The 25,321-nt window shown below is 36.3% G+C and overlaps 1 protein-coding gene across 1 annotated transcript in view; it reads right to left on the bottom strand.

Annotated features, from left to right (window-relative positions):
• Nucleotides 1-25,321, bottom strand: part of VPS13C (vacuolar protein sorting 13 homolog C) — a 199,444-nt gene that overhangs the window by 141,481 nt on the left and 32,642 nt on the right. The window contains exons 6-14 of the mRNA XM_047075025.1: nt 24,480-24,589; nt 21,951-22,010; nt 18,539-18,598; nt 17,665-17,745; nt 15,979-16,036; nt 14,115-14,242; nt 11,767-11,873; nt 11,055-11,226; nt 9,854-9,916 (exon numbers count right to left, since the gene is read on the bottom strand). Of these exons, the coding sequence (XP_046930981.1) occupies nt 9,854-9,916; nt 11,055-11,226; nt 11,767-11,873; nt 14,115-14,242; nt 15,979-16,036; nt 17,665-17,745; nt 18,539-18,598; nt 21,951-22,010; nt 24,480-24,589 (839 nt within the window). The remainder of the gene's footprint in view (nt 1-9,853; nt 9,917-11,054; nt 11,227-11,766; nt 11,874-14,114; nt 14,243-15,978; nt 16,037-17,664; nt 17,746-18,538; nt 18,599-21,950; nt 22,011-24,479; nt 24,590-25,321) is intronic.

Here is a 25,321-nt window from a genome sequence, read left to right as displayed (position 1 = left end):
CATTTTTATTTTGAAAAATAAGTTAATCATTATAAGGAATTTAAAAAATAAAATGTTGATATGGGACATTAAAATAATGTAGTGACCAACCCCAACATACAACTTTCACCCTCTCAAATCTCTATTTAAATCCCTAACTAAAAAAAAAAAAAAAAAAAAAAAAGACACAGCCACTATTAGCACTGAAATCTTTGTAAAGCTGTGATCAGCATGTCACAGATTTTGAGGAATTTCAAAATAAACTGAAAATTTTAGACAATAAAGAGAAGACAGCAGTTAATTAATTAGAAAGCAGTAAAAATACTAATTTCAGGGGAACCTGTTTGGCTCAGTCTTTTTTTTTTTTTTTTTATAAATTTCTTTTTATTTATTTATTTTTGAGAGAGAGAAAGAGAGAGAGAGAGAGAGAACAAGTAGGGGAAGGGCAGACAGAAAGAGGGACAGAGGATCTGAAGTGGGCTCTGCCCGGACAGCAGAAAGCCCATTGTGGGGCTTGGACCCAAGAACCATGAGATCACAACCTGAGCTGAAGGCAGCCGCTTAACTGACTGAGCCACTCAGGTGCCCCTGGGTGGCTCAGTCTTAAGGTTAAGCATCCAACTTTGGCTCAGGTCATGATCTCACGGTTCAGGGGTTCAAGCCCCACGTCATAGTCTGTGCTAACAGTTCAGAGCCTGGAGCCTGCTTCAGATTCTGTATCTCCCTCTCTCTCTGCCCCTCCCCTGTGCATTCTTTCTCTCTCTCTCTCTCTCTCTCTCTCTCTCGCTCTCAAAAATAAATAATAAACATTAAAAAAATTTACAGATACTAATTTCAAACAGTGATAATGATTATGAAGAAAACAGCAAAATAAAAAATAGTGAAAAAAAACTTTCCTATATCTTGATGATTATCATTTAAAAAATACTTTCAAAAATGAGAGTTGACCTAGAAATACGTACATAGCATATACCAGTGTCTAATCTCTGGTCTTAATATTATATTATAATTACAACAGACATAACCACTAAGGCAAACTGAGGGAAGGGTACACAGGACCTCTGTGAAATATCTTTGCTTTACTTCTTGTGAATCTACAATTATTTCAAAGTAAAAAATCTCTTATCTATATGAGACCAAAAATGAATTGTAAAACGTATATGACCTAACATAAGGAGGGGTGCAGGACCCTTTCACTTTAATACCCCTCTGCTGTCTTCCCTTCCTGCCCTATGCAGTTAAGGGTCCATGGTAAGTAACTTCAGCCAATTCTCTGCCTCTATTTTAAATTCTGTGACCCTGTGGATTTTCCTTTACAATGAAAAAACTTTAGCCTTGGATGAAGCTACTTGCCTTTTCTTCATCTATATCCATCCCTTTATCCATGGCACTGAACAATAAACCCTTCCTTTGATTTTTAAGGAACTAGTAACTGATGTTCAGTACACCCACTGAAAGGTCAAGCAACTTAATGTAGAAAGGATTGAAATGATCTGTTCCTTTTGGCAAATCATTCCTTTAATTCATAGGAACAAGCCCAAGCACTATCAAATACCTTCTAACATACTCATACTCAAGGCGACGGCATGGCTCAGACAGTTAAGCATCAACTCTTGATTTTAGCTCAGGTCATATGGCTGTGAGTTCCGGCTCCACGTTGGGCTCCACGCTGAACGTGGAGCCGGCTTGGGATTCTCCCTCTTCGTCTTTCTCTGCCCTTCCCCTGCTTTCACTTGCTCTTTCAAAAGAAATAAACTTAAAAAAAAAATACTCCTACTCCTGGACCCCAAAACTGCACCTTGGGGAACCTGCCCTTAAGAAAATAAGAAATGTGGGGCACCTGGGTGGCTCAGTTGGATAAACATCTGACTTAGGCTCAGGTCACAATCTTACGGTTCATGGGTTCAAGCCCCGTGTCAGTCTCTGTGCTGACAGCTCAGAGCCTGGAACCTGCCTGGGATTCTGTGCCTTCCTCCCTCTCTCTCTGACCCTCGCCCGCTCACACTGGATCTCTCTCAGTCTCTCAAAAATAAACAAACATTAAAAAAAAAGAAGAAGAAAGTAAGAAATTTTTGAGAAAGCATGTAGACAAGGCTGTTCATTGTAGTGTCATTTATAATTAAATATAATCAGTGGGAAATAGTGAAGCAAATTCTGATATATGCACAGAATGGAATACTATTCAGTTATTTAAAATTATGTTGGAGAAATTATTCTACGGGCATAAAAATGGAATGCTATAGTAAATTTTTTAAAAGAAAGAAAAGCAAGTTACAAAACCTTTTCTTAACTCCACATTCCCCACCAGTTACCATTCCATTGACCTGTTCTCTCCTTACAGTAAGGCATCACACTGTCAACACTCAATGTCTCCAATTCCTAGACATCCACTCTCTCTCATTCCTATTGTCTCTACCCACATTTTCCTATAAAAACTGCTCTTTGATTTCTTTATTGCTAAATCCAACAATAAACTTTCAGTTCCATGGTGGCATAAGTCCTATATAGCCCATCCTTCACATTAATGAGTAAAAATTCTGAACAAAATATAAAAATCATCTACAACAGACTCTGAAAACTAAGCAAAGTAGGCAGATCCTAGATAGGAGTCAAAATTTGGAGAAATCATCTCCACCAGAATGAGCTACCCATGTTTTGTTGTTGCTGTTGTTTTTGCATTTTCCCTCACATGTTGTGCCTACCCTCTTTCCCCCCTTAACTTTTCCCTCCCAAGGATGATCTTGCCTTTGGGCAGTCCCCTTCCCTTTAGTGCAGACATGACCTATGACCTGTTTCTAACCAACAGAATATGACAAAGGTGACAAGATGTATGTGACTATGAGCATGAAACTGTACCAGCTTTCTTGCTGGAATCTCTCTCCCTCCTTTTGAAAAAGCAAGCTGACGGGGCACCTGGGTGGCTCAGTCGGTCAGGCATCCAACTTCAGCTCAGGTCATGATTTTGTGGTTTGTGGGTTGGAGCCCCACATCAGGCTCTGTGCGGATAACTCAGAGCCTGGAGCCTGCTTCGGATTCTGGGTCTCCCTCTCTCTCTGCCCTTCCCCTGCTCACACTCTGTCTCTCTCTCAAAAATAATAAATAAACATTTAAAAAATTAAAAAGAAAAAAAGGAAAAGCAAGCTGCCATCTTGTGGGCCATGTTAAGAGGCCCATCTGGCAAGGAAATGAAATGAAATGATGAGCTAAGGAGCAGCCTCTACCCAACAGCCAACAAGAAATTGGAGTCCTATATCCCACAGGCACAAGGAACTAAAATCTGCCAACAAAAGCAGATCCTTCATCAGTGACACCCCAGATGAAACCAGTTTCAGCCAACATCTTCATGGAAATATTTTGAGACCATAAGCAGAGATCTCAGGTAACAAGCTATACCTGAACTTCTGACTCACAGAAACTCTGATATAATTGAGCATTGCTTTAAGTCACCGGCTTTAAGTCACAGAAAACTACTTCACACGGCTGTACCCTGAGAAAGGACCTCAGCCATGGAGCACTGAAGAGGCACAGGTAGCTAAATCCCTGAAAGAAAGTCCATAGGCTGGCCAAGGAATGAGAAAATGAAGTCCATGAAAACCAGAGAAGATGAGGGAAATACCAGGGGCAGAAGAGCCAGGGAATGGATTATCTCTTAATTCTGTGTATGAACCTGCACAAATTTCAGTCTAACCCAAGCTCCCCGTGTATGAAAGTGACCTAAACAAAAGGGGCAAAGATATAGAGACCTGCACAAGTCTCCAACTAACTCCTCTACTATTCATGTACAAAATGGACCCAAACCAATGACATACCCAGCATGGAGCCTGACACAGGGCTCAATCTCATGGCATTGAGATCATGACCTGAGCCAAAAGCAAGAGTTGGACACTTCAGTGACTGAGCCACCCAGGTGCTGGGTATGGATCCAATGGTCAGATAACCTCAATGCTGAAACCAGCAGAGAACCACTATAGTTTCTGCTAGATGATATGAAAGGAAAGACACTTGAAATGACTAAAAAGATTAGAATTTTCATGGCACAAAAACAGACACACAGACCAATGGAATAGAATAGAAACCCCAGAACTAGACCCACAAACGTATGGCCAACTCATCTTTGACAAAGCAGGAAAGAACATCCAATGGAAAAAAGACAGCCTCTTTAACAAATGGTGCTGGGAGAACTGGACAGCAACATGCAGAAGGTTGAAACTAGACCACTTTCTCACACCATTTACAAAAATAAACTCAAAATGGATAAAGGACCTAAATGTGAGACAGGAAACCATCAAAACCTTAGAGGAGAAAGCAGGAAAAGACCTCTCTGGCCTCAGCCGTAGCAATCTCTTACTCGACACATCCCCAAAGGCAAGGGAATTAAAAGCAAAAGTGAATTACTGGGACCTTATGAAGATAAAAAGCTTCTGCACAGCAAAGGAAACAACCAACAAAACTAAAAGGCAACCAACGGAATGGGAAAAGATATTTGCAAATGACATATCGGACAAAGGGCTAGTATCTAAAATCTATAAAGAGCTCACCAAACTCCACACCCGAAAAACAAATAACCCAGTGAAGAAATGGGCAGAAAACATGAATAGACACTTCTCTAAAGAAGACATCCAGATGGCCAACAGGCACATGAAAAGATGTTCAGCGTCGCTCCTTATCAGGGAAATACAAATCAAAACCACACTCAGGTATCACCTCACGCCAGTCAGAGTGGCCAAAATGAACAAATCAGGAGACCATAGATGCTGGAGAGGATGTGGAGAAACGGGAACCCTCTTGCACTGTTGGTGGGAGTGCAAACTGGTGCAGCCGCTCTGGAAAGCAGTGTGGAGGTTCCTCAGAAAATTAAAAATAGACCTACCCTATGACCCAGCAATAGCACTGCTAGGAATTTATCCAAGGGATACAGGAGTACTGATGCATAGGGGCACTTGTACCCCAATGTTCATAGCAGCACTCTCAACAATAGCCAAATTATGGAAAGAGCCTAAATGTCCATCAACTGATGAATGGATAAAGAAATTGTGGTATATATACACAATGGAATACTATGTGGCAATGAGAAAAAATGAAATATGGCCTTTTGTAGCAACGTGGATGGAACTGGAGAGTGTAATGCTAAGTGAAATAAGCCATACAGAGAAAGACAGATACCATATGGTTTCACTCTTATGTGGATCCTGAGAAACTTAACAGGAACCCATGGGGGAGGGGAAGGAAAAAAAAAAAAAGAGGTTAGAGTGGGAGAGAGCCAAAGCATAAGAGACTGTTAAAAACTGAGAACAAACTGAGGGTTGATGGGGGGTGGGAGGGAGGGGAGGGTGGGTGATGGGTATTGAGGAGGGCACCTTTTGGGATGAGCACTGGGTATTGTATGGAAACCAATTTGTCAATAAATTTCATATATATAAAAAAAAAAAACAAAAACAAAACAAAAAAAATAAAAAAAATAAAAAAAGATTAGAATTTTCAGTAGAGAAATGGGAACTATAAAAAGGAACTCAAGGGGCGCCTGGGTGGCGCAGTCGGTTAAGCGTCCGACTTCAGCCAGGTCACGATCTCGCGGTCCGTGAGTTCGAGCCCCGCGTCAGGCTCTGGGCTGATGGCTCGGAGCCTGGAGCCAGTTTCCGATTCTGTGTCTCCCTCTTTCTCTGCCCCTCCCCTGTTCATGCTCTGTCTCTCTCTGTCCCAAAAATAAATAAACGTTGAAAAAAAAAAAAAATTTAAAAAAAAAAAAAAAAAAAAAAAAAGGAACTCAATATGAGTTTTAGACCTGAAAAACATTATTTGAAGGAAAAACTCCTAGGATGGGCTCAACAGTAAAATGGGGATGATAGAGAAAAATATAATCTTGAAGACGTATCAATAGAAATAATCCAATTCAAAGAAAAGAGAGTAAAAAGATTGATTAAAAAAATGAACAAAGCCTCAGAGATTTGTGGCGTATCAAAAGGTCTCATATATATGTATATATGTATATATGTACACATTTGTGTGTATGTGTATAAAACTTGAATCCAAGAAGGAAAGAAGAAATCTAGACCAAAAATTATTTCAACACAGGTTTGAATTACATAGCTCCACTTATACATAGATTTTTTTCTATATATGTACAGTGCCATAAATATATTTTCCTTATGATTTTCTTAAGAACATTTTCTTTTCCCTAGCTTACTTTGAGAGCACAGTATAGAATACATATAACATAAAAAATATGTGTTAACCAACTGTTGATGTTATCAGTAAGGCTTCTGGTCAACAGCAGACTATTAGTGGTTACCTTTTGGGGGAGTCTAAAGTTAATGCAGATTTTTTACAGTGTAGGGGGTCCCTAACTCCTGTATTGTTCAAGGGTCGGCTGTGTGTGTGTGTGTGTGTGTGTATGTGTGTGTGTGTATGTGTATAAAACTGGGAGTCCTAGACAGAAAAAAGAAAGGAATGTGATCAAAAATTATTTGAGGAAATAATGGCTGAAACATCTCATATTTCGGTAAATCTAATGGTCAATTCTCAGTCCTCAGCTCAGTTGACCAATCAGATGCATCTGTCACACATGATCACTCCCTCTTGCTTGCAATTCTTTCTTCACTTGACTTTGAGGATATTATTCATAGAGCTTCCCAACTACATCCCTGGCAACTCCTCCATGATCAACTTTGTTGATTCTCATCTCTCTGACCTATAACAATAGAATGCTTTGGGTCTTTGGAGTACTCCCCTAGCTACTCTAATTTCCGAGGTGATCTCATCTGATGTCTCGGCTTTAAATACCATCTATGTACTGACAACTCTGAAATGTATATACCTAGCACAGATTTCTCTTCTCAACTATAAATTTATGTATCCAACTGTCTACTCCATACATCCACAACTTTATTTAAAAGATAGCTAAACTTGGGGCGCCTGGGTGGCGCAGTCGGTTAAGCGTCCGACTTCAGCCAGGTCACGATCTCGCGGTCTGTGAGTTCGAGCCCCGCGTCAGGCTCTGGGCTGATGGCTCAGAGCCTGGAGCCTGTTTCCGATTCTGTGTCTCCTTCTCTCTCTGCCCCTCCCCCGTTCATGCTCTGTCTCTCTCTGTCCCAAAAATAAATAAACGTTAAAAAAAAAAAAAAATTTTAAAAAAATAAAAAAAAAAAAAAAAAAAAAAAAAAAAGATAGCTAAACTTAATAGGTCCCAAACTGAATTCTTTTTTTTTTTTTTTTTAATTTTTTTTTTTTCAACGTTTATTTATTTTTGGGACAGAGAGAGACAGAGCATGAACGGGGGAGGGGCAGAGAGAGAGGGAGACACAGAATCGGAAACAGGCTCCAGGCTCCGAGCCATCAGCCCAGAGCCCGACGCGGGGCTCGAACTCACGGACCGCGAGATCGTGACCTGGCTGAAGTCGGACGCTTAACCGACTGCGCCACCCAGGCGCCCCCCAAACTGAATTCTTGATCTCTCCCACTTCACCCAAGCTTATTCTATCCAGACTTTCTGATCTCATTTCATGGAAACTCCATCTTTCCAACTGCGACAGGCCAAAATCTCTAAAGTCATCTCCAATTTCTCTGTTATAACCCATATCTAATCAGTTGGGAAATATTAGCTCTATGTTCAAATTCTATCCAGAATCTGACCTTTTCTCATCACCTCCATTGCAACCACTCTCAGCCATTATCTCTCGCCTCAAATATTTCAATAGCATCCTAACTGATCTCCCTATTTTCACCCTTGTTCTCCTTTTTACACAAAAGAGCAGACTGAGTGAGTTTTAAAACATAAGTTAGACTGTATCATTCCATTCTCAAAATGTCTCCCTAATTCAGAGTAAAGGCCAAATTCACACAATTACTTATAAGACCCTAACAATGTGGCACCCTCTCCAACTCCCATAAGCACCTCTCCTACTCCTCCACTATGTTCCACTCTGACCTTGCTAACGACCACTCTCCGCTCTCTCACCACTCAGTTCCGTGAGTGAACCAGATAGTCACCTCAAAACTTTTCAGCTTGCTATATTCTTTCTGCCTGGTACACTTTTCCCTCAGAAAGGATTCTGGTTGATTCCCTCACATTCTTCAGGTGTTTGCTTAAATGTTTCCTTCTTAGTGAGGCTTTCCGTGACCACCCTATTTAAAATTGCAACCCGCATCATCATTACTGCCTGGCCCCAGTGATATATTCCTTTTCTGTATGCCCTTCAACTTTATTTTTATTTATGTTTTTATTATCTTTCTTTCTCCTAGAATGTAAGTAAGGGATTTTTGTTCTGTTAATTTCTGTACACTAATACAGATGAAGATGATGATGATGATGAAAAAAAAAATCACTTATTTATTAATTACTATGTGCCAAGCACTCAGTAGTCTAAGTGCTTTACATGGATTATCATGTACTCCTCAAAGTAACCCTGTGATGTACATACTACGAATTAATCCTATTTTACAAATCAGGAAACTGAGGCACTGAGAGATTAAAGAGCTAGCCCAAGATCATACAAGTAGGCAAAGCTGGGATTAGAATCCAGACCATCTGACTCCAGAGTCCACACTCTCAACCATGATGCTAGTAAAATAGGGACTCAATGAGTACTTACTAAGTAAATGAATGAATAGGCGTGTGCTTTAATCCCATTTAAAAATGTGGGGCACCAGGGCGACTCAGTCAGTTAAGCGTCCAACTTCGGCCCAGGTCATGATCTCATGGCTTGTGGGCTTGTGGGTTCAAGCCCTACATTGGGCTCTGTGCTGACAGCTCAGAGCCTGGAGCCTGCTTCAGATTCTGCGTGTGTGTGTCTCTCTCTGCCCCTCCCCCAATCACACTCTGTCTCTGTCTCTCTCTCTCTCTCTCTCTCTCTCTCAAAAATAAACATAAAAAAATTTTTTTGAATATGAGTATGTGTACAGAGATCTATAAATATCAAAAAGACTAAAAAATATACAAAACATTATCAACTGTAGGTATATTCAGTGTGAGATAATAGCTGTTTCCATTTTATTTCTTTGTGTATCTTTATTTCCTAACTTTCCTACACCGAGTTGTATTGTACTTGCAATTTATTTTTTTTTAATTATCAAAAATGTCATGTTACAGAATAGGATTGACATGGAACAATGGAGACATGCCATTATTGATAGGATATGCCAAGTGGGATAAGTCAGCATGAACTGTGAAATATAAACAGACTGATTCCAATTATGGTAAAAAAGAAAAGAAGTAAGAGAAGGGGAGGAGGAGGAAGGGAAAGAAGAAGTAAGGGAGGGAGAGAAAAGGAAACAAGGCAAAGACAAAGTGAAGGGACGGGGGATAAAGATCAAACTTAAGTCAGCACTTAGGCATGGGAGAAAAACTGCAAGACTGTGTGTCAAAATGTTGACAGCAGCATTCTATGTTGCTAGGATTACAGACAACTTTTATTTACTTTCTTTTGGGGAGTTTCAAATTTTTTGTCATAAAATTAAAATTTTGGGGCACCTGGGCAGCTCAGTCAGTTAGGTGTCCAACTTTGGCTCAGGCCATGATCTCACTGTGAGTTCGAGCCCCATGTCAGGCTCCGTGCTGACAGCTCAGAGCCTGGAGCCTGTGTTGGATTCTGTGTCTCTCTCACTCTCCCTGCACCTCCCGCACTTGTGCTCTGTCTCTCTCTCAAAAATAAAATAAAAACATTAAAAAAATTTTTTTAAAAATTAAAACTTTTTGCCCTTTCATGTTAATGTGTTCTTTCCAATGTTCCAATTTTTTCTCCTGAGACTAAATGAAGGCATGAAAACTCAACCTTTATACTTGAATAAATTCCCTGAAACTTAAGACTTCCTGATCTTAAGTTTAAAGGAGTAATATTAACATGTTTAAAACATAAAATGAGCAAATAAAAATGATTACCTCAACTTGTGCTTGTTGCCTTGCTAAAATTATGTTAAAAACATCTAGAGTCTTCTCCAAATCCTATAAAATACAAAGAGACACTTGTAAACAAGAAAAATGGCATTAGATTAAAAAAAATTTTATTCTAAGATTTCTAGGCTTATCCAGTCCATGAATAAACAGTAATTGTGATCTCATGTAAGTGTAAGTATAAATTTGCGTGTACACTTGACTATTCTACTTATAGTTTTTGCAATAAGGGAAGTAAGTTTTCCAAGAAAGCAAACCCTCAAAAAATACAATATAAATGTAAGAATTTTAATAAGATCATTATAGATACAGAATATTTAGGAGAGAGGCTTTTTTTAGGTATTATCCTTATGGTTCTTACTTCTGACTCACTCTAGTCTATAGTATTTTATAACGATTGTACTATAAAACACAAAATTTAAGAATGCAAAATTCTGTAAATCCACAAGAAGCTAAAGTAGAAAATGACTTGGGGAATTTAAATAAAAGTATGTAAGAATCTAATATGTATTGGTGACCTGTGTATTAGGTATTCTATGTGCTATTTCATGCAATTCTCAGAACTCTGTAAGACAGATCCTGTTTCCATTTTATACATGAGAACATCAGACCTCAGACGCTGAGAAACTTGATGCTTTTTCTAATATATAATATTAATGATTCTCATGTATTTCAGAATAATGGGAATTCAATTAATTCTTTACATTATGAATTTGTGGCAGAAGTAGTCATATAATCAAGACCAGATGATATTAAGCAACTTATATACTCAGAGTCATGTTTCTCTATTTTTCCAAAGGGATTCCTATTTTAAGGAATAAGAGCTATTTTTTTTTATAAATAATATTTTGAGCTCCTAAAAAAAGCCAGTAACAAAACTAATAACATATGTCTAGCTAATAATAAATATATATTTGAACAGCTCTGCTACTAATTTTCTAAACATTATTATAAAAAAACAAGCAATTTCTCCCAATAGTTTCTAGTAACCACATTTTATCTGACATTAGGATGGAAAAGAAAGATTTGTTTAAAGAAGAAAAAACTGAAAAAAAAACTCTGCATTTTTTTCAAAAAAAGATCAGTCCTATTCTTCCTAAAATTATATTTTATATTTATAATTTAGAAAAATTAACACTGAAGGATGATTTAACAAGTAATAGCTTTCACTAATATATGCAAAATATACCTGAATTTGTTTCTGTATTTCTTCTGGGACTTTAGTCTGGGTTAGCTTACTTTTGTAGGCACTTTTATAACTCTTGAGCAACTGCCTGTGTTTTTTTATGTTACTCCATGACCACATCTGTGTATACCTTCTTATATGAACTTCAAGAACAGAATCAATTGCATATTTCCACCTGCAAATCAAATTTTAATGTACATTTGAATACAAAGGTTTAAGAAAAAAAGCAGGAAAATGGCTTTGACTTTTGGATCTACAGTGTTACATTTTTGTGTTCTTATTAACCATTCTCCTATAAGAGCTCAGCAATAACATTTCAATTGTCCAGTACAATTCTCTGACATAAACAGATTACAAAATGAGCAAACAACTCCAATAAGAGGGTATGTCAAAGCAAAGTCATAAAGACACAAAATGACATGTTATGCAAAATGAATACTATCTCAATATGGTTATAACATTGAGCCCATGGACAGTAAGACCAAAAAATGATTAAAGTCTTAATGCTAAGTGGAAAATTCAGTAATACTCTAAAAGCAAGAGTATAAGAGAATGTGTTTATGAAAAATTAACAAAGACATAATACAAAAGATATCCTTTTCATGTCTAATAAAGAAAAAAAGTGGTTTCATCACATGGCTTTAAAGGTCTCTTAAATCTGAGAGTTCCTAACTCTATTATATATTTCTCAAAAAAAAAAAAAATTCTAACTTACCATTGTCGACCATTGGTATGAAGTGGTAAATAAGGCTTATATTTTCTGTAAGGGGCATTTCTAGCCATATAATCCAATGACTCCAAAAGGTCAATCATACTTAAGTACTATTAAAACAAAAATACAGTTATAATTATTACATTTCACACATGGATAAACACCATATTTTATTATATTTTCAGTCTCACAAGACTCCAACTTCCTTGAAATAATGACAATCATGGTTGCTTGTTAATATATTTCATCAAATTGGGGCACCTGGGTGGCTCAGTCGGTTAAGCGTCCGACTCTTGATTTTGGCTCAGATCATGATATTACATTTCATGGGTTCCAGTCACTGAACCAGCTACACGCTGACAGCATGGAGCCTGCTTGGGATCCCCTCTCTCTTCCTCTCTCTCTGCCCCTCCCCTGCTCATGCTCTCTCTCAAGATAAACTTTAAAATATATGCCATATATATATGTGTGTGTATATATATGTACATATATATGTATATACATATATATACATACACACACATATACATATATATATTATATATATATAAAAAATATATATTTCATCAAATTTAAGACACCATCAATTGTAAGTTGTAACGTAATTTTTAAGTTCCACTATAAAAAGAAAAAAAAAAACAATGCTGCCAATTAAAACTGTCATACCATCAACAATAATAATAATACATTCTATTTTCAAATATGCTAAAGTGTAAGATAAAGGCACATCTTAGAAACAACCAAACACACTATCTATAACTAGTGACCTGGAACATGATTGTTCCTAAAACTACATATTTTCCTCTGGACCATCATTTCAGCATTGACTATCTATGAGCTGATTTGAAAATGGCTCCAGAAAATCATTATATAACTAAGGCAAGATAAACGTATTTAATTGTCCATCTTATCACCAATACAACTCTGCAAGTACCAGGTAAGCAATTCAAATGAAGGGAAACACACACACACACAACATGACTGTAGATAAGATAAAGAAAGGGGCAAATCTAGCTATTTCTTCTGTTTTTCTTAACACATTTTTACCAAATGGTTACCACATGATTATTCACCACTCACAGTACGCATAGTCTGAACTTACATGTATTGTAAGTTTAAAATACACCCTAGATTTCAAAGACTTAGGAAAAACAAAAGGATGTAAAATATCTTAATGTTTTATACTGATTACATGCAGAAATGATAATATTTCAGGTATGCTAGCTTAAATGGAATGTTACTAATTTTACTAACTAATTTCATCTTTTCTTTTTACTTTGCTAATGTAACAACTAGAAAATTTTAAACTAATTTTAAAATACATTAAAATTTTAAATTAAATTTTAAATTACATATACAACCCGAATGACAGTAATCCCCTCCTTATCCACAGGAAACATGTTCTAAGACTCCAAGCGGATGCCTGAAACCATGGATAGTACTGAACCCTACATATGCTATGCTTTTCCTTTACACATATACTTCTAATAAAGTTTAATTTATAAATTAGGCACAACAAGAGATTAACAACAATAATAATAGAAGAGAATAATTATAACAAGATGCTGCGATAAAAGTTAAGTGAATGTGGTGTGTGTTTCTCTCTCAAAATATCCTATTGTTCTGCACTCACTCTTCCTCTTATGATAAAATGCCTAATGATGATACAAAGTGAGGTGAATGATACAGGCACTGTGACATAGTACTGGGCCACTAGCGACCTTCTGATGATACATCAGAAGAAAGGTCATCCGCTTGGGGACCACAGTTGACCCGTGTAAGCAAAACCAAGGAGAAGGAAACCGTGGAGAAGGGGGGACTACTGTACATTCTTATTGGACTGCACTGAGCTAAAAGTCATTTAGCTAAATAAATCCCTGGTCCTCCCTTCATTTTCAGTTCTCCAGGTCTGCTACCCAAACTCCCCGTGCATGTAACCAAATGAGAAACAAATGATGGAAGAAAAAGCTGCCAACATAAGCTATTCTAAAAATTAAGTAGACAATATTTAATACGAATATGTCTATTAAAATTTGAGGAAGAAAAAAACACATTAAAATCTTCCATCAACAATTGAGAATTAAATAGGAATAATGTCATTTTCTATAACTTGGTAAGATACTCTACCAAGAAGGAAAATATCACATAAAATGAAGGAAATATTTTTTTAATTTTATATTTATTTTCTTAAAAAAAATACACACACACACACACACACACACACACGTGTAAATATATAAAAGAACCACCAGAGCACTGGAGAGGAGCATCAGAGAAGGAATAATCACAAAGGACAAATGAAGTTGAGATTCAAAGCTGATCAAAGCTAGAAATGTCCACCTGAATCTCACCTGAGGTTTGGTCAATTCAACGGCAATATTCTGTACTTCTATGTTCCCGTCAAGTTTGGGAGTTTTCAGCTCTGTTTCTGCATAAGGATTCATGTAGAGCTTTGCAGAAGCTGATATTGGCTGGAAAACTTTCATCACATGGGAAGACATAAGATATGTTTATAAGCCCTTACAAATGAACAACTATAAATAATTATGAAAACACTATTGTGAAAGTACAGAAAAATGACTAAAATAAGTAAAAAATGTAACAAAAACACTACCAAAAAATATTTAAGCATCTACTTATCTGCATAACATCGACTATAAGTTAAACGGGGATCTCTAAGGAGGAAATTGTACTCCTATGCTTCTAAGTAAAAATGCACAAAATAGTAGACCATCTACTCTTGGTTATTCTGGCTATATAAAATTAGGCTTCTCTTCCTTACTACGAGACATTTAATGATTTTATTATTCATTAAAAATATTATACAAGGTAGGAAACAAAATTTGATTTTTTGTCTTATTTAATCACTGGCAGAATTTAGAACAGAATCATGAATGAAATTCATACTACCAAGAAAAAAAATGTTTACCACTTTACAATTTTCAAAATTATCATTACATACACAATCTTAGAATCAAATAAAGAAAATATTCCTGAAGTTAAGAACCAGCATGAAAACGCATATTAGGGAAGATGACAGGGCAAAGTAATATATTTAACTGTGAATAGTATCGAACTTAGATAAATTGTGATATCATACAGCATTTACAATTGCATAAGATTGTATAAAATTTTTAACTTATTTAAAGGTTATTTACAAGCAGAGGATACCACTTATAAATGAGGTTGTAGATTTCTCTGAAATAGTTCTTTCACGTATGAAACTAAACACTTTCATCTGAAAACATCATCATCATTAAATGGAGAGGTCTATGAACATAAAGAGAAAGTAACAACTCTTACATCATGGCAGTCAGCTATAAAATATGAAGAAAACGAGAGTAAACCACAGTAATATAGAATATGCAAGAAGATGAGCATGAAAGCTCAGGACAAACACAAAGGGGTGTACTAAATTTAAAACAAAACAAAAGCCTCTTTAGAATGAAACTAAAATGGAGAAAACAGCATAAATAAACAGGCTCATTTGTTATAGGGCTGTTGAAAAATAAGTAAAGGTGAGGGTGCCAAGAATTAGAAAAGCCCAGTTAGAAAATCTCTATGGGGGCACCTGGGGGACACAGTAGGTTAAGTGTCTGACTCTTAGTTTTGGCTCAGGTCATGACCTCACAGTTCATGGGATCAAGCCCCATGTTGGGCTCTGTACTGACAGTGCAGAGCCTGCTTGGGATTCTCTCTCTCTCTCTCTCTCTCTCTCTCTCGCTCTCTCTCTTTCTGTCCCTCCCGTGCTCACACACACACTGTCTCTGTCTCTCTCTTTCTCTCAAAATAAACAAACAAATAAATAAATAACTCTAGAATCGTTGGTTTGTCATAACACTGCAATAGTGACATGGTAAGGTTGACTTGAATACCAAAATCCCAGAAACTGAGTTATTAAACAAAGAAAACCTAAAGCCCCAAACAAACGTGATAACAAGGTAAAAAGAAAACAGGGAGGTCAAGGGTGTTTAGTCATTGGGAATGAACTACAGACGTACTTCCCTCCTCTCTCTTACACTCCCGTGGTATGTATATGTCATAACCTATTCCTAAACACTTAGGTATAATCCAAATATGCTGTATTATAAAACTAAAATATAAAATCCATACTTTTGTCTTGTCAAAGTAACTTTATCACAAAAAGTATATTATGGCAGAGTATTTAAATCTACGTTTTCTATAACATGAAGTAAAACTTTTACCATTACTTACTATATTGATGATTTGCAGGTATATTGCTACTTGTAAGAATTCCACTTTTCAGCTGATCCTAAACAAAAATTTGAGGATGAGAATGAAAAGAAATACACACATACTCATCTACACATGGGGGGGAAATGTTGTTCTTAAATCAGTATCTTTATTTTCCTCTTTTTAATTAGTGCTCCACAAGAAAAGCACACCGAGCATTATTTATGGGTATATTTCTTGGAAAAAAATATAAAAGTAGATAATTTTTTTAAATTCTAAGTATCTAGGTCGCCTGGGTGGCTCAGTCGCTGAAGCGTCTGATTTCGGCTCAAGTCATGATCTGGCAGTTCATGGGTTCCAGCCCGGCATCAGGCTCTGTGCTGACAGCCTGCTTTGGATTCTGTTTCCCTCTTTCTCTGCCCCTCCCCCACTCACGTTCTGCCTCTCTCTCTCAAAAATAAATTAGCATTAAATCAATGAAAAAATAAAAAAAAATAAAATTCTAAATATTTAAAAATGTCATAGTATTATGTTCCCCTCTGACTAAAAAAGAAACAACTGGGGGGGGAGTGGCGCGCAGGGAGGTGCCTGGATGGCCCAGTTAGTTAAGCGTCAGACTTGGGCTCAGGTCATGATCTCACGGTTCATGGGTTCCGGAGCAGCATCGGGCTCTGTGCTGACAGCTCAGAGCCTGGAGCCTGCTTCCGATTCTGTGTCTCCCTCTCTCTCTGGCCCTCCCCCATTCACGCTCTGTCTCTCTCTCTCTCAAAAATAAACATTAAAAAAATTTTTTTGTTAAAAACAAAAAACTAAATATCCATGAATTGAGATTTTTTTTTTTTCAACGTTTATTTATTTTTGGGACAGAGAGAGAGACAGAGCATGAACGGGGGAGGGCCAGAGAGAGAGGGAGACACAGAATGGGAAACAGGCTCCAGGCTCTGAGCCATCAGCCCAGAGCCCGACGCGGGGCTCGAACTCACGGACCGCGAGATCGTGACCTGGCTGAAGTCGGACGCTTAACCAACTGCGCCACCCAGGCGCCCCATCCATGAATTGAGATCTTAAACACTTTCTAGACAAAGGCAAATTATTTGCTACAATATCTTTCTGAGAAATAAGAGAATCTTGTAATTAATTCAAGTTCAGAAAATTCAACTGTTCTTCCTTTTCCCTCTTAGTAAATAAAAATGACTAAGACTAACTTAGCACACTGAAGTTTTCAATTGACCTTTCACTGTTCAGGAAATCATCATCACAAATGCTTACAACATTTGCTAAGGTCAACTACACTTCAATTAAAAAAAAGTGCTAAGAAGATCTTCTTTAGCTCTGAAAGGTATCATCTTTCCTTACAACACTCTTCAAGTAATCGTTCCGACGTGAAACACCACAATGTAACCAGAATGCCATCAAAATGTGAGTGTAAAAAACCGGAAACGCAGTTTTAATGTAATAGTATAGGTTATTATTTCACTGTGTAGTGAATGGTTTCACAAAGATCTTCAAAAATACCAGTTTATTTTTTGAAGTTTATTTATTTTAAATAAAAATTAAAAAAAAGAGTGGATTCCAAAAAGTGTGTTTCACAATTCTGATATAGTTAAATACAACTTAAAAGACTATATCCTGTTCTCCTTCAGCACTTCTTACGTTAAAAAAAGTTTAGGGAGTGTAGTGAGCTCTTCAGGCATAAACTGAAATTACCAAGATCTGTTCCTTCGATCCCTGGTAAGACATGCTGCAGTTTACATTCCAGTAGGCACTAAGACTATCAAGTCGTATAAGCTATAAAAGAAAAATCAAAGAGGTCAAGCAACTAACAGATTAACATTATGAAGCAATATTAAAACATTATTCTCATATTCACCCTAACATTATCCAATTGCCATTTTGAGCTTTTCAAGAAAAAACTTGAGCAAATATAGGGAAAACATAATCATGTTATTCATGGACTTTATTATTAACCTTAGCATTTGGAAAATTGTGCTTCCGGCAACACTATTTCCAAGGAAATTCGTTCATTCAATTATCAAATATTAATTGACAATATACTATTTAACAGGCCTTGTACATGTTTTGTTGAATAAGAAAGACATGATTCCTCCAATGGACAGGAATGGCTGTTTAGAGGGAGGGGTGAGGGGGAGGAGAATCTAGAACAACAAGGTGGGGAAAGCTACAAATTCATAATGTTTATTAGCATATTTAAAGTATTGTGAAGTCCTGTGGTTTAAAACAAAATGAAACATACTGTTTAATTATGTACAGCTTAGTACTTCCATCAGTAATCTTGACCAGAGAATATTTTTTCTATAAATCTAATATCTCAATTACCTAATGCTCCACAAAATACATTTGGAAAATATTAATTTTTCTGATTCCTTTTGCTAGGGGAAGAACCTAAACCTCAGAAAAGGTAAGTGATCACAGAAGGTCACACAGTAAGCAGGGCCAAAACCAGGCCCTACACTTGAGTCACTCTTCAATGGCACATTGGGCTCCATCAAGGTTTCAAAAAAAATATGTTAAGTGTGTGTTCCTAGAAAAACAGTAACAAATTCTTAATCCAGTCTAATACCTTGTATATAATTTTTTCTGCTTCATTTAATATGCATGGAGTCCAATGTTCATTTGCAGTCTAAAAGAAATAAAGAATAACTGTGAAACATAGTATATCATAAAACATTGCTCTAATATTTATAAACTATATCAAAATAACTTAGACAAAAGAAAAGACATCTGGCTAATGTTCACTACTGTTACCTGTTCCCTTACATATCTATTTGACAAAATCAAAGGAATGGTGAAAACAGAATTGAGGAGGTTCTAATTTAACCGAGTTCCTTCATCCAGAAAATTAAGAGTTGCTATTTGTCTAAACTATGTGTCTGTGTGGAAGGAATTGGATATGAATAAATGATCAAAAAAAAAAAAAGCTGGCCTATGAGATAGTGAATAAGAAGGTCCATATTCTTTTAAAAGATCAAATAAATAGTTACTGCAAAATAGGAAGAAAACCACGAGAATATGGAAATCACAGCATGACCGTATTTCTAGAAAGTCAGCATAGTCAGTTAAGGCCAAATGCCACCATGAGATAAACTAAAACTAATTTATTGAGCAGTCAGGGCATTACTGATGGACTTGTCAAGAACAATTTCAGAGGCATAGCAGAGTCAGTACGTTGGGTAGTGAGTCAGCAGGCAGTAAGGAAACAAAGATGGTAAAGGTAGAGAATTCTCTCAGAAAGTTAGAAAGAGGCAGAAGAGAAGGCAGCGGTTAGATGGGGCCTAAGTGGGGTGGGAGAAGGTTCAGGAGGCCCTTTTAATCTTATTGTAAAAGACCTGAGGGGCACCTGGCTGGCTCAGTCCGAAGAGTGTGTGACTCTTAAACTCAGGGTCATGAGTTCAAGCCCCGTGTTGGGGGTAGAGATTACTTAAAAAAAAAAAAAAATTAAAAAAATCTTAAAGGGGTGCCTGGGTGGCTCAGTCAGTTACGCGGCCAACTTTGGCTCAGCTCACGATCTCACAGTCCGTGAGTTCGAGTCCCGCATTGGGCTCTGTGCTGACAGCTCAGAGCCTGGAGCCTGTTTCAGATTCTGCATCTCCCTCTCTCTGACCCTCCCGCGTTCATGCTCTGTCTCTGTCTCAAAAATAAATAAACGTTAAAAAAAATTTTTTTTTTAAATCTTAAAAAAAAAACATTTCCACAGTGTTGCAAATGGCAAGATTTCATTTTTTTCATTGCCAAGCAGTACTGCATTGTATATGTATATACCACATCTTCTTTATCCATTCAATCAAGTGATGGACATTTGGGCTCTGGGTGTTTTATGTAAGTAATGAATCACGGGAAATCTACTCCCAAAGCCAAGAGCACACCGTATACACTGTATGTTAGCTAACTTGACAATAAATTATATTAAAAAAAATTTTTTTTTATTTTAAAAACTGCAAAATTAAAGAAACAAAACAAAAAAAAACCCAGACTTGAATGTGTTTAAATGCTTACAGGAACGGGGCGCCTGGGTGGCGCAGTCGGTTAAGCATCCGACTTCAGCCAGGTCACGATCTCGCGGTCCGTGAGTTCGAGCCCCGCGTCAGGCTCTGGGCTGATGGCTCGGAGCCTGGAGCCTGTTTCCGATTCTGTGTCTCCCTCTCTCTCTGCCCCTCCCCCGTTCATGCTCTGTCTCTCTCTGTCCCAAAAATAAATAAACGTTGAAAAAAAAAAAAATTAAAAAAAAAAATTAAAAAAAAATGCTTACAGGAAGGAGTGGAAGGAGGGGAAAGGGTGCGGAGGAAGAGAGTTGAAGATTTAGGAAAAAGAAAATTTATGAAAAGAAAGAAAGAAGTGATGAAAGGAGACAGAGAGAGAGGAAGGAAAAAAGCTCCTAAGGACATGGAGAAGATGGGATCCAGATCAGAGGTGGGAAGATCACCTTAAATATAAGAGTTCAATTGTAACTGGAAAGATGGAAAAAAAGATTGGTATGGATACAGAAAGACCTAAGTTTGGGATTATTGTTGTTATTAAAGTCAGTGTAATAGTTGAAGCAAAAAATTACTGAGCCAGACATGTCCCAAATGCTTTACACAAACTATTTCCTTTAATCATCACAAAAACTCTAAAATAAAAGTACTATTTTATCAGTGAATGAATGAAAGTTAGACAGAAGGAGACCATCATGGTAACCAGTAAAATAATGTTTCAGGTGTTCTAATAAAATATAATAGGGGGCATAAAAGAAAGAACAATAAATTCTAAGAGGAAAGTGAAAAAGGAATTGGAAAGACAAGGTAATATCTAACATAAGAATTAAAACCTAAATGGGATCGTCAAGGAGACAAAGAGAAGAAAGTAATACAGGCAAAGAAAACGGTATGAAGAGTCTGAGCAAAGATACAGAGAATCAAACAACAGTATACACTAAGGAAACTACATATCATTTGTATGCACTAGTGGGCCTCTTTATCAGTCAATGGGAAGTACGTGACTAAATTGTATTTTTTGTTTTGTCGGTTAGAAGCTCAATGTAAAATACTGTGCTCATTTATGACTAATATTGTTAGTCTAGTTTTTCTGGAGCAATTATCTCTAGTCTCTGTTATTGTAGATTTCATTTTTCATCAAGAGCGTCTTAAAATTCATCTTGGAAAGAAGCAGAGGTAAACAGTACAATAAACACTAGCTTCCTTGGTTCCCTTAAATTTGTTCATCCAGGTTTTCTGTTTTGTTTTTTTTCCCCCAATGTTTCTGCTTTGGTCTTCAATTTGATGTATATCTCTGTTTCTCCATATGGAAATATTATTCTTAAGGCCTCAATGGAACCATGTCCTTTTTCTGTTTCTCCCCTTCTCTTTCATTTTGCTTCCTCTTCTTTCTTCACTAAGGCCCTCTCCATATAACTAATGAGAAGACAAATATGTACCCAGCATGATTTACTCACTGTCCTTAACTTTAAACCATTTTTCCTACCATATAGTTGTCCAAAGAAAATAGAGGGAAAAATGTCCAACGTGAATATACACACTATTTACCTTTCAAGATCTTTAGAAGAAAAGCAAACTGCATTATAAAATACTTAACCAAAATAAACTACCTTATATACATCTCAATATAATACACATGTACATATACACATTTCTAAGCTATTTGGAAATTCTACCTGCCTATACCAAGGATGAGAACATGACTCTATAAAAATGTGCCTTCCCCTACCTTCCCACATGTTTAAGATACAGCTTTTAATTCTTCAACAATGTTTGATATTGGTATCTTGATATTCATTAAATTCAAAGACAAATCGAAATAGAGAATGTGATAACAGCATCACTATAAATTTTGAACTTCTAGAAAAGTTGTAAAAAAAATTACACATAAAAACAAAACAGCTGTTTGTATCAACAGTTGGTTTTAGCAATTCACCCTGTGACATGGCAATATTTTACATGTAACTGTAAACTGTAAATTGTAAATAAGGCCAACATTACCAATAGACTGAGTTCTCCCAGTGTGACACCAAATGAAAGAGGCTGCTTTGGATCAGTGACCTATCAAAAAAGAAAAGATGACATGAAAATATACTGATGGTAAAAGTGAAGCCATGTTCCACTCTGTACAGTAGGCAACATAGGGCAATTAGTATGCAAGTAAGTCACACAATCCAAATGGATTTGTGGGAAAAAAAGAAGAGAAAAAGGCAGTAACATGGCTAGGATTACCCATATTTTGTAGGCATGATATGAATACGATACTTTCCCAGTGAAACTCTTTTCTTATGAAGTGAACTCTTTTCTCACTAACTAGATTCTTGTCTAAATAGTGAAAAAGAGACCGTCTCTTTAGGGCTACTATTAAAGGTGTTCTTCAAAGATAAAGAAAACAAGATGTCATGGATAATAACCGTGCCACTAAACTACTTTTTTTTTTTTTTTTAATTTTTTTTCAACGTTTTATTTATTTTTGGGACAGAGAGAGACAGAGCATGAACGGGGGAGGGGCAGAGAGAGAGGGAGACACAGAATCGGAAACAGGCTCCAGGCTCTGAGCCATCAGCCCAGAGCCTGACGCGGGGCTCGAACTCCCGGACCGCGAGATCGTGACCTGGCTGAAGTCGGACGCTTAACCGACTGCGCCACCCAGGCGCCCCATAAACTACTTTTAACACTTAGAAATGTGAACTGTCTCGTTAAGCCTTTTACATTCTTAACTTTTCAAAACTACTTTGTTAGGAAATGCCCAAGATTCTTAACATACTCTCTTAACCTGTTAAACTTTTGTTCTATTCCTGATCTTTGATACATAAGTTATATTGACACACCATGCTTACACTGTACCACAATGTGTACAATGTCATTGTTTTAGACATCACAGGGATGTCCAAAAGTCACAGAGGGTGGTTGGCCATGAAAGAAACTAGGGAAACTAGAGAGAGAAGAAAAAACATATTGTTTTAAGTCATCTAACAGGGACTCCAGAGTGTAGTCACATAGACCCTTCGTAAATGCAGGAAAAATGCATGCTCTGGAATAACTGAGAAGCACAAATCGCACTGGGAGCTTAGTTTTTTATTATCTTCCTTTATTTCCACGCTCATCCTTATACCTCAGACAACCAGCTCAAGATAGCTTGCAGCTATTTCAGAATAAAACATAACTCCTCACTTGCTAAGGCACTACCCACAAACTACGACTATCCTCCAGTGAGCATCTTTATGATACATTATTATACTTTCCATACTCCCCACTTCCTAAACTCTATTTTTCATTATCCTAAATACAATAATTAAGGTAATAACATTGAAAGAGGAATGATACAAGGAAGATCCCTCTGCACTTTTTAGTTCTTTTCCTCTTAGACCTTTTTAATCTATCTTGTCAGTGAGACCAACTTAAACATTATTGATGTTCCTTATCCCACTCCTGTGCATCTCTGTATATTTTTTTTATTAAAAAGAGAGAAATAATGTGCCTTTCTAATTGTACTTGCACCGTAAAAAACCTTAGTTAAAGCTCAAACTGAGGTTCACATTCATCAATACGCCATTAGTTTCAATAATAACTCTCACTTCCATGATGTGTTGAGGTGATTTATATTCCTAAGTTTGTTTAAAACAGGGCACTGATGACTTAGGTTTTTTAGACATTTGTTAACAAAATTCAGTTTAATGACTACCTAAAACCAAAAGGTAAAGTCAAAATAAGATGGAGATAGTGTATCTTGCAAAACTACAAGTACGTATTACTAAAACTGAAGTTCTATAAGGATCTGTGAGAAAAAGAAAATAAGTTCTATATACGTCAGTACTGCTTTAATTAAATCCAAACCTTAAGTTATTAAAAACAAAAAAGAATACAAACTCATTTTTAGAAGAGATGGAATAGCATTTCCATCATCTTAGGTAAATGAAAAAATTCAAGGTTATTTTACATAATTTTCAAACTTTAAAACAAAGCAATGTATATTTAGTTTAAGTAAAATTAATCAGTAAACAGTCTTCAATCAACTAATGTTAAACTTTGTTTATAAGTGAAGTATGGTTTCTCAATATACTGTTGCACATGTATGTGAGTAGTTGTGCATATTTAATCCCTTCTGAAGGAATGTAAAGAGCATGGGACTAGCAGTCTATTGGTGTATGATTTAGTCCACTCTCTACTAACTACCATTATAGTTGATTATTTCCATCACCATTTGGACCTAATTTTTTTTATCAATATAGTTCCTTAAAGTTATAATAAGTCTTAAGGTATTAAACAAAATTTAAAATAAATAACAGAGGACAAGTGAAAAATCTCTCATATTACTTTTAGAAAGGGGCATACAATGGTTTTATATTTATACACATAAATGCCTAATGAAAGAAGTGTAACACAGGAAAGATATGGTAGTATATTCATCAGAAAAAAAAATCATGGATTTAGAATCTGGTACGGATAACCCATATCTAAACAAATCAATAATTAGTATCATAAAATACACAATTATTAGCTTCACCTCCGTAAGTTTAAATTACTTACATCATCTTCATATTTAATGTGAATGTCTGTGATTTTTACTTGTACGTTTTTAATTACTTGGGTTGCCAATTTTTCCAAAAATGTATCCTTTTTGGCTTCTTTTGGCTTATCTATAAAAAACAGAAAAATACAAGGTCAAGAGTTGAAATTCTCACATACTTCACTATCAAATGACCAAAGCATAGCAAAGGCACTACTCAACAGAAAGGACAGCCTATTCTGGTGTCCTTGTTTTATTTTAGATTTATTTTAGACTTTAATATGTGTTTCCAAGTTAAAACTTATTTTTGAAGTTATGGAGTATCTAACATTCATTTTACCTTTGAAGACAGAAATCAAGTGGCGATGTGTACAAATAACAGATGGCATAAAAACTACTTTTACCTACCTTTCGAGCGATCAAGACTTTTAAAAGGTTTCTTAAAATGTTTTTTGTGCTTTTTACGTTTACGTCCTTCTCAGTGGAAGCATTTTAGTGAGAAAAGGATAAAATTCAAGTTAGGAGACTAGAGGACAGAAAGAAAAACAAGAGAATTCTTCCTAACAGCAAATTCTGGTAAGTTTGCTTTACTTCTATTCTAAACTGACCTGCTATTTCAATACAAACAGAAATTCATAAACCTCCTTAGTCTAGAATAACCTCCTTTAATCTAACAAATAACTTGGCAAGTACAATTATACAAAAATTAGGCAAATATCCATACACAAAGTGCTTTAAATATTTTTGACTCTTCAATTAAAGTTTAACTTTAATTTCAAGATTATCAAAATACTGGAAATGTAATAATGACCGAATGTAAAACTTTCAGGGAAAGGTTTTCACAAATATATGGTAGGGACAC

This window comes from Lynx rufus, unplaced genomic scaffold (assembly GCF_022079265.1).
Source record: "Lynx rufus isolate CCGP_SWC_20201006 ecotype Redwood Valley unplaced genomic scaffold, mLynRuf1.p SCAF_13, whole genome shotgun sequence".
Classification (NCBI taxonomy): Eukaryota; Metazoa; Chordata; class Mammalia; order Carnivora; family Felidae; genus Lynx; species Lynx rufus.
The sequence above is the reverse complement of the archived record's forward strand: the minus strand, read 5'-3'. Positions and strand labels throughout refer to the sequence as shown.